This window comes from Glycine max, chromosome 18, assembly GCF_000004515.6.
Source record: "Glycine max cultivar Williams 82 chromosome 18, Glycine_max_v4.0, whole genome shotgun sequence".
Lineage (NCBI taxonomy): Eukaryota > Viridiplantae > Streptophyta > Magnoliopsida > Fabales > Fabaceae > Glycine > Glycine max.
Genome location: NC_038254.2, coordinates 6,820,822 through 6,831,632, shown reverse-complemented (window position 1 = coordinate 6,831,632; position 10,811 = coordinate 6,820,822). Strand labels below are relative to the sequence as shown.

The 10,811-nt window shown below is 29.8% G+C and overlaps 1 protein-coding gene and 1 long non-coding RNA gene across 2 annotated transcripts; one reads left to right on the top strand and one right to left on the bottom strand.

Annotated features, from left to right (window-relative positions):
- Positions 1–2,944: 2,944 nt before the first annotated feature.
- On the bottom strand, positions 2,945–5,036 carry LOC102669890 (uncharacterized). Its single transcript, XR_419362.4, has 4 exons — positions 4,895–5,036; positions 4,722–4,809; positions 3,253–3,497; positions 2,945–3,168 (listed from the first exon to the last, which is right to left on the bottom strand). It is a non-coding gene; the product is annotated as an uncharacterized lncRNA (long non-coding RNA).
- LOC100790186 (BTB/POZ domain-containing protein At1g55760) lies at positions 3,321–5,791 on the top strand. The gene is made up of 4 exons (XM_003551328.5): positions 3,321–3,455; positions 3,780–3,925; positions 4,268–4,386; positions 4,924–5,791. The coding sequence occupies exons 1-4, from the start codon at positions 3,337–3,339 to the stop codon at positions 5,524–5,526; spliced, it is 987 nt and encodes a 328-aa protein (XP_003551376.1). The 5' UTR covers positions 3,321–3,336; the 3' UTR covers positions 5,527–5,791.
- Positions 5,792–10,811: the final 5,020 nt, after the last annotated feature.

Sequence of the window (10,811 nt, the reverse complement as noted above, 5' to 3'; positions counted from 1 at the left end):
TCCATTTTTTATGTAGAGTAATCATGTTGAATTGCATCAACTTTTATAGAAGGGAAAGCAAAGTTAAAAGTTGTGTGACTTAATCATCACCATTAAGGAAAATATAAAATAGTTAATCAAATTATGTAACTTTGATGAATGATAAGTGTGTTATCCAAGCAACGAATATGTTGTTGTTGAGTATTTAAAACTTTTCCTTAGGCCGAAAAGCCGATTATTTTTGTTTTTCTTTATAAATATTTTTTAAAGATAATTATATTTGAGATACCGTTAAATATTAAATGTAATTTTTTTGTCGTAAAATTTTGTTTTTTTTTTATGTTATCACCCCTCTCACTTTCTTTTTATGGATCTGGACATGTGGTGATGTTCCCAATAAAAGGTAATCATTCAATTCAAAATTTTAAAAATAAATAAGAATTTTATTAATTAGTGTTATTAAAATATTAATTATATAAATCATAGGAAAACATAAAAAAATATGAATAACGTAATTTTTCGTCTTCCAATAAAAATATTTCTACTTAAAATTTCTTAACCAATAAATAATTTTCCCCTGCTCATTTACGACTCGCACCAACATATTTGAAAATTTGTAAAACTCTTAATTACAATGCTTAAAGTGGGTTTGAATGAAGGGGTAGGCATAAGTGCACTTAATTCCCATTCTTTTCTAAGTTTCTTGCTCCTGAATTTAAGAGAGAGCACACAAAATCAACTTTAGTTGAGCTACATTTTTGCATTAAGTTAATGTTGCATACACCAAGGTCAACTTGCAAGTGAGTCACTGGTCCACTTGCAGCAGCAGGAAAAAAAAGGGAATGGGTAGATTCTACATAAAATGGATTTTTCCGTGGACTCATTACAACAGAGTCTGGCCCATTTCAGAAGGCAATTTACAATTTGCAACTCAACTGTAACAGAAATGAACCAACACACCACACTCGTGACGCAATAAGCAATAAGCTATAGAAATTAAATTATGACATGGACTATGAAGTATGCCACAATAAATAATAATATTGGTTAAATCAGCATCAGAGTCACAGAATTAAATATCACAAGACCAAAGGTGGCACCTTAAGACACGTGGATAGAAAATCAATAGGCTGATCTTGTTGGGCAATATTATCGAAATATACTTTGGGTGACATTGTGACAAGTATTACACTGTTTTAAATACCTTTTCAGAAATTTTTATCATCAAGTGCATTATAAATGAGTCTCATTAATAATATATGCGTTTAAAGTCACTTTTATTAATGTCATTAACTTGTAGTTAATGAAATAATAATAATAATAATAAAATAGGTTACACTTAGATTTAAGTTTAGTATCAAAGAATGTTTGTGTAATGGGTAAAAAATATTGAATATAATATTTCTGAATTCAAAGTCTTCAAAGCAAATAAATGCAATTTGTCTTCATATGAAATATTAAAAAGAAGGCATTAATATCATTTTTAAATTTAATTAGAATACACAAAATAATTAATTAATATAGGCGGACATAAGTGATCCATAGTCTAATTTTTTTTTTTAAATTACTCTTTGGTCTCTATAGTTTTATGATGTTTACTTTTTTAGTTCCTATAGTTTGAAAGCGGTTTTTTTAGTTTCTATAGTTTACATTTTAATTCTCTTTTAGTTCCTATAGTTTAAAAATATTCCTTTTAGTTCTTATAGTTTGTATTTTAATTTTCTTTTAGTCCCTATAGTTTGAAAGTAATCTTTTTAGTCCCTATAATTTGTATTTTAATTATTTTTTAGTCCTTACTAAAAAAATATATAGAAAAATAATTAGCTACAAATTAGTTATAAACTATCAACTATTATTTTTTATTACAAATTATCTTGCGATAAATTAGTTATGAATTACTTGCTAGTATTTTTGTAGTTAATTGTAATTGATAATAATATTCATATTTTGATGGTAAGGACTAAAAGGGAATTAAAATATAAAGTATAGGAACTAAAAATACCACTTTCAAACTATAGGGATTAAAAGAGAATTAAAATGCAAATTATAAGAACTAAAAAACCATTTTTAAACTACATGAATTAAAATGTAAATGATAGGGACTAAAAAAATCACTTTCAAAATATATGAACTAAAAAGATAAAAATCGTGAAACTATAGAGACCAAATAAATAATTTAACTTTTTTTTTATTGTTGGAGGTTCAATTCTCTATGCAATTACTAAATTTTTGTTTGATGGATAATTTTGTTTAGAAAAAATTCTCTAACATTCAGGTATAATAGAATAGGTATGCTTGAATAATAGGATGAAACTTTATTTTATTCCATTACTTTTTTAGTATGAGTTGACACAAGTGATCTAGAATCTAAATTTAACTCTTTTCTTTTCTATTATTACAGGTTCAATTTTTCATGGAGTTACTAAAATCTTGCTTGATGGACAATATTTTTGAGAAAAAATCTCTAACATCCAGGTATAATAGAGTAGGTAAGATTGCATAGGAGGATAAAACTTTGTTTCATTCCATCACTTTTTCTTAGCAAGAATAATACACTGCTAATATAAAAACTTTTTATACATAATGACAATATTAGCAAAAATGAATTTTAATTTTTTAACAATACTAGTATTATACTAATAAAGTATGAGAATGAAACTGTTATTTGTGAGGAGAGTATGTTGCCTCCACAATCCAAGAATTTGGTTTAGGGAAATTGGTCAAATTTGCAAGGAACAGATACTTTGCTTCAAAGCACCAAAAATTTAAAAATTCTTTTCCCTTTAAAGCACGCTCACACATGACCCAACAATAAGGTCATCTTAAATCAACACAAAATCCAACACGTACACCTTCTGCATCCTCAATCATATAATGTTAAGACTTAGACCTGTCTAAAACAAACCAACCAATACTCATTTATCGTCGGCCATCACCATCCCATACCAATAAAAGTACAAGTCACTCTTTCTCTTTCTCTCTCACTTTCTCTAAAATATGCATTTTTTTTTCTTCTTTTAATCTCCGAAAAATGGGTAAAAGCAACACCAAAATCCTTGCGTGTCCGAAACCTCTGATAGAAATTGCAATCTAATCAAAGCCAGAGCTAATGTTGTTGAACGCTGTCTGAATTTCTCAGCTATTTTGAGATAAATAAAAGAAGAAAAAACAGGGGAGGTGTGGCTTGTCCTGTTTTGAGTGAAAAACAGTGAAAAACAGAAACAGAGGATCTTCATATGAAGAGTGAAGTGAGTTGGAGAATAAAGAGTCAACCTGGGAAAGCCGGGAGAGTTTTTGTTGGAGGGAATTTTGGACTGCATCCATGAAATCACAACAGCTCTTGCTTTTGCTGATAGGATGAGCGATTCTGCATACAGAGTCGAAACCACGCCGCGCCTTGCTCAATGGAGAATCGAAAACTTGGCTTCTTGCACTTACCGAAAATCCGATCCTTTCAAGATCGGAAACTGGAATTGGTATTTCTCTCTCCATATCTATCTATATATCTATCTATCTATCTGTTAAAAAAGAAAGTGAACATGTTTCGTTAAGATTTAAGACAGACATTTAAGGTAGGAAACAGGACACAGAAACAGAACGCTCACAAGTGGGGTTATGGTGTGTACTTTGTTAAGCTAAATTATGAAGCACCCCACGTGGATAAATTGGTTTAGATGTGTGATAAAGTGTTTGGCACCTCAAAAAGTTTGGTTTTTTTTTTTTTTTGAGTTGTTGAATTTTGGTGTCAAATTGGAGCAGAGAGTGTGATTAATTTTATTTATTTTTGGTTTGAAATGAAGGCATTTGTCGGTGGAGAAAAACAGGGTTTTGTTTGTTAAATTGTTCCCAGAAATATCCAATCTTACGAGAGACAACCCCCCAATTGCATCTTTCATCGTTCGGGTGGTTAGTTCTGTTGGAGATCGCAAGGCCATCACACATCCAGGTCTGAGTTTCTTTTTACTTTTTGTTTTTGTTTTTGGTTCCTTTTACTTTTTTTTTTTGTTAGTTCTGTCAATTCATAGGCATTAAATTCTTAGTTTTTTCTTGTGGATAGAGAATAATCAACAATCTTAGATTCTGTCGTGTATTTGCATGATGTTGTTGTACATGGTTGTACAATGATAATTGCCAATAGAAGATATCATGGCTTATGTTATGCCACTTTGTTTGCATCTTCACAATTTCTCAAAGTTGTTTTGCTGTGAAATTCAGTATTTTTTGTTTTAAGAGTTTTTCTCATGTTGTCTGATGAGTATATATGCTTTTTTTTTTTTATATGATGCAGAAATAAAGGACAAAGTGTTAAAGAACAACGAGGATTTTGTTTGGGCAATTGAGGTTCCACTAACTGGAAAATTCATTATTGACGTAGAGTTTCTTGATTTGAAGACTGCATCCCCAAACGTATGTTCTAAATACACATTTTTTTAACCTATGGTTGTCCCTGTAATGTTCATTACAAATGGTGGTTATTTTGAGGCAATTGGAATGCGACTGTCTAGCTAAAATCAAGTCAGGGTACTAATAGGATTTTGTAATCATTAGCACTGAACTAATTCCTTTATTCAGCCATAATGAATAATCACCAATGATAAAGCAGGAATATTAGTGACAATGGACTAGTACTTATAATGTTGAGTTTAATTGTCATGCATTATCACTGTCAACACCATCTATCAATCAGAAATCATAGTTGGAGTTACTCTTTAGGTAATTATTATAAAAGTTAATGAACTTACATGCAAAAGATTTGTGATTGGATGATTGCACGCTACAAGGGGTCATGGTCTCATGGTCATAATCCACTTGTATTGAGCTGTTTGTTGCCTGTTGGTGTTCATTGTAATTTATAACATGTTCCTATTTAATCTGATTGAATTGGTGTATAACTCTGAGAATACAAATACCTTACCTTATTTGGAATGTTATTTTTCAATGCAGGGAGGAGAACCTTGTTCCATTTGGGCAGAAGGATTTACTCAGCAAAGATCAAATGCAAAAGCCATAGAGTCTCTTGGTAGAATGCTAACAGAAGGCATCCACACGGACATCACCATCAATGCTTCTGATGGAAGTATTGGAGCTCATAGAGCTGTTCTTGCTGCCAGATCACCCGTCTTCCGCAGCATGTTCTCACATAATCTTCAGGAGAAAGAATTGTCAACCATAAACATCTCAGACATGTCACTTGAATCATGCCAGGCTTTTCTCAATTATCTTTATGGGATCATCAAACATGAAGAGTTTCTGACTCATAGGCTGGCCCTTCTGCACGCGGCCGACAAGTATGACATATCTGATTTGAAAGATGTATGCCATGAGAGTCTTCTAGAAGATATTGATACAAAGAATGTACTTGATAGGCTCCAAAATGCATCTCTATATCAGTTGATGAAACTGAAGATGAGTTGCATCCGATATCTTGTGAAGTTTGGTAAAATATATGAAATTCGTGATGATTTCAATACCTTCCTGCAAAATGCAGATAGGGATCTGATTGCTGAGGTCTTCCATGAAGTTCTTGATGCTTGGAAAGGATTCTGAAGATCTTGCAACTTCAAAGAAAGATAGGAAGACTTGTTGTTATTCAACATACCCAAGAATAGGTTGTTTCAATTTGTTGTGCAGGATTTGTTTTGATGAACCTAATTCTTTCGCTCAGATGAATTTTTTATGATTTTATGTACATACTTATGTTGTGCTCTTCAAATGTAAACCATAAGGTATTATTGTTTCCAGAAAATGTACATCATATAAAAAAGAAAAGTAACATATATTCAGGAGTGAAAATGGTCCTGAATTCTGATGATACTTGACTGTTATATTTATTATTGTGTTTTAGAGAATCTTAGGGTGTATTTGGTTTGTATTTTTATTTTTTGTTTTCATTTTTTGAAAACTGTTTTCATTTTCAAAAGATTAGAATTGTGAAAACATGTTTGGTTTGACTTCTTGTTTTTTGCTTTCAAGAAATAAAAATATTGAAAAATGCATTTTTAAGAGGAAATGTATTTTTATATTTACTTAAAATTACATTTTTTGTCACCGCGTTTTCATTTTACTCAAAATGAGGTTCTTGGTTTCAACTGAAAACACTAAAAATATTTTCACTAGAAATAAAAACAGAAATCCAATCAAACACATTTTCATCACCATTTTATATTTCTAATAAAAATGAAAACAGAAAACAATTAAATCAAACATCCTCTTACATTTTAGATTTTACCTCTATCAAGCTTGAAAATCATTATTCCATGCAAAAAATTGATGTCCTACTATTTTGATTTTTGGGGAAGCTCCTTTAACATCCAAAGGACAAAGCGAGATTAAGAGTACTTATGATGCAGATTTGAGTACATTAAATTATTAAATCCAAATTGGCAGCTAATGAATATTCTAATTCTTATCTTAATAATTTGCTCTCCGTTTCTCAGAAAAAGAGGTAAATAATATATTAATATTCTCCATTTTTTGCCTAATTCAACAATAAAAGTAGAGCACAATGGATGAAGTATAAGTGCACATACCAACCTGATGGAAGGGAAACACTTGAGCAAGTCAGCAAAATCAGCTAGCAGATAAGACCATAAGTCCATGATAGAGAGAGAACGTGCCACTCACAAAATGCCAGCAAGCACTTACAAGTGCTTCAATTTATTTTCCATTGTTATTAAAAATTTAGCATTGCTCTTTTAACATTGACCACATATTTAATTTATTCTATGTCTAAACTTCTAACTTAATTGGGCCAAAACTCTTCTAAGACAGTGTCTTTTGGTGTGCATGTAGAAATCTTGAGATTTCTCATGGTGCAAAAGGAATATAAAAATAATTTGGAATGTGCCTACCAAGTCACATCACTATGATACCTTAAGATTTTCATTAAACAAAAGTTGTTGAGATGCAATGCACTGAGATCATATTGTTCAGTTTCACAACATAGCACTTCTTCAACTTGGCTTATCAATTATCATAGTTGCCACATAAGCCAGATTGGCCACAACAGAGCAGTCAGTTAACTCACTGTTTATCATAAAGAATTTGGAGCGCTATGTTGAGAAGTACAATGAATTGGTGTGCATAGGGAAACTAGTCAAAGCATGAGCTTATCTGTTTCTATCAACAAATTCAATCACATTTTCCTTTACCATGTATATGGACAAGTACAGATGTAAGAGTGAACAGTGCAAGACTCAACAAAAAAAATAAAAGCATATAGATCATAACTGACAAATTAGTATCCTCTCATGTTACATGGCCAATTGGGTTGAAGATAGAAGCAAAAAAACATTTTGATAATTTGAATTACAAAAGTCTGTTTTTCTCAATCGTAGTTTTAAATTGCAATTAGAGTCGTGATTTTGTCACCATCCTTGAATTGCAGGAAATTGCGTAAAAACACCTTAACATTGCCACTGCAATTGCGGTAATGGACTATTTTTTTTTAAAATCCATGTTCTCAATCATGAGTGGTTTTGTAACATAAAATCCAGAGGTTTCCTTGTGTTTTTGCAGTATTCTTATAGAGGATAGCATTCACTTGCATACAATACAAAAAAAAAAAAAAAAATAGTTGTGGGAACATGGAAGTTAATCTCCATAGGAAGTGAATTTTCTCTCTTGAATAATTAGTGGTCTATTTTTTAAGTTAACTTGCATTAATTATTTAATATTCTCCACTTTCTGTCAATTGTATATTTGGGAATGAAACAAATTGAAGGGAATGAAATGATGATAAGGTGACTCTCTTTTATATATCAGTTTAATATCACGCATGAAGGAGAAAGATCACTTCGTATCCAAGGTAAGAAAAACCATTCCATTGTCTCCCAATAATAAAACACCTATAATGGCTAAGAAGAAAGATACCCACTTCCATTTAAAAGGGTATTTTGTTCTGCCTTTAAAAGGACATGGAAAACTGCAAATGTGGACCACCAAGTTTTGCTCACATAACATGCAACAGAGGAAGCACAGATTCCTTTGAGTTCCACAGAACTTTAACTCAAGCATCAAAACCAAAACGATTCAGCATAACATAGGAAACTTTCAAGAAAATTAATGAAACAATACACAACACAAAAAGTTGATGAAGTACTCGCCTCTTACAAAAAGTCTGGAGGGCAGGTTATGAATCCAACTATCCAAGCATTATTCTCTTCAAGTTTGAACTTGGAAGAGAAAACTGAAGGAAGAGTTGAAGTTAACATAACAAGCAATTGCATTATGCTTTATGGTAGACCCTATGGCCAGAATATGGAATATTACTAGGATCTTCTCTTAGTTGCTAGTGTAATATGTTATGTGGCCCTGCCACTGGATGATTTTGAATTTGTTTTCATTAGGACTACATTATGTTAGATGGTGACAGTAGTTTAGTTTTCTCTTCGCGTTTTCACCTACTATTGTAGCTTCCTTTATTATTTAGTCATAGAAATAATTAGAATTGAAAAAAAAAAATGGTGACCCTCATACCTGTAGTAATTAGTATAATAAAAGAAATTTGTCTTACATTACATATTTCATGTTTAGAGTTGATAGGTTTATTAAGGTTTCATATTTAGATTATATTGGATAAAATTAGTTAAAAAGTTAGTTTATTAAATTATAAATGTTTGATAAAATTAAAAGTATAGAATGACAAAAAAAAAAAATAATGAAATCAAGATTTATTAAAAAGGATAATCATAAAATTTGATAAATATAATAAGGATAAAAAGAAAAAAATATAAAAAAACTAGAAGTTAGAAACTAATATTTAAAAAAATAATATTTCAGATAATATTTAAAAAACTTTAAAAATTACTAAAAAAAACTTGTTTAGTAAACAATTAAATTAATTTTTCAGTTAATAAAAACAGTTAAAAACTAACGGTAATGTGTTTCCCAATATACTTAAGAGGAAAAAAAATAAAAATACTTACTAATTACTATTTACGACTTGTTGCGTTCCATTAACTCGACTTGGATTGAAACTAATTTTAATGGATTTGAGTTTTAAAAATCAAACACAATGTATTTTGAGTACAAATTCACGTTTGGATCAAATCAACTTAACTTGGTGTCCTAATTTATTGCTGTGAAAAAAATTAACATTTATTTTGCTAATTTTAATTTTAAATTTTAATTTTTTTAAAGTTTTAGTGTTTATGTGATGAGTAAAATAGTCACGACACCTAATAATTTTATTGATGTGACATGAGTATTTGAATATCAATTTACTACTTAACAATGACATAAACTAATTAAATAGATTTAAAATTTATGATGAACAAAACAAATGAAAATTGAAGGAGAAAATTAAAACCAATTAAAGCTAGGGAAGAATCAGAAAGTGTACCTAAGGGGGGTTGAAATATTTTTTTATATAATTTTTTAAATATTTAATTTCTAATAAACGATTATTTAATAAATAATAAGTTTTAAAAAATATTTATATAATCCACTACTAGGAAATTTGTAAGCAAATATCAGTTCAAAAACCTATTTTTAGTATTTTTTAACTTTAATTTCTCTTTTTTTTTCTCATATATACACAAAGAATTCTAAGGGAGGGGAGGGGTGCAAGGCCCTGCTTCTCCACCTTGGATCCATCCTTGATTAAACTCATATTTATACAAATTATTTTTTTAAAAAAAATTATATCAAAACAATAGACCTAATCATTTTATTGATACCCATGAATATGATACTAGACCAAAATAATGTATTATTTTAAACACACTTTCTATAATTAAATGAATTACATTTGAGTTTTTCAAGAGCCACCTTAGATTATTAATTTATTAAATTTTATATAAATTTATTCAAAAGACGTACATACTTATAAAAAAACTACGTGTTGTGATTATTTCTCATTAAATTGAAATAACTTGTATATGTGCTGGTCTAAATGTGGTTTAAACATATTTGTGGTTTTACAAACATAACTTCATTTGGTTTTTGCCCTTTAATTTTTTTTTTCTTAATTTAATTGTCATTTTTTAAATAGCCAATATAACTATTAGTCATGATACCAGATAATTTTTGTGATATGACATATTGCTTTATAACTATAGAAATCATTTTATGAAAAATTAAATAAATAAAAGAATAAAATTAATAAACTATATAAAAGACTGAAATATATTTACTTGAGATATGTATTAGAATTGGGCCAAATAAAAGTCCAGGCCTTTTAGAATGAAGGAAGGGTATTACTATTGCCACTATCAAATTTGTTATTGGCACTATCAGTTATAGCAAATAATCCATTTTATCCTTCTCTTTTTCCTACACCCCCAACTGTTATCTCTTCCTTCTTCATCAGCCCAACTCCCTCCTCAATGTGCGTCCATTCCCTTCTCCCTTCAACTCTCCCTCTCATTTCTCCTTCATCTCTATATTGATATGTTGTGGTAAATTTATTTTTGTTTTTTTATATAATGGAAGTATGTTTTCATTATGTTTTGGATTGAGGAACACCATAGAATCGTACTTTCATTATATTTTTTTTACAAAACAAAAAAGCACACAACAAAAGTATAATTTTATTATGGTTCTCAACACAATGGAAACATATTTCAATTGTGTATATTTTTGGGATGAAAAAAGTTGTGCAATTAAATTATGAGAGGGGGATTACACAACATAATCTTGATTCTGTTGTGTAATTTTTTTCATCCCCAAAAAATACACAACAAAATGTGCAAAATTTTTTTACCCCAAAAATACACAAAGGAGTTATGATTCCATTATTTTTCCTTTGAAAATAAATTTTCAAAATAATGCTAAGAAGCACCCACATGGATACTGCCATTGGTAATTTTGGTAATGCCAATAACAACTCC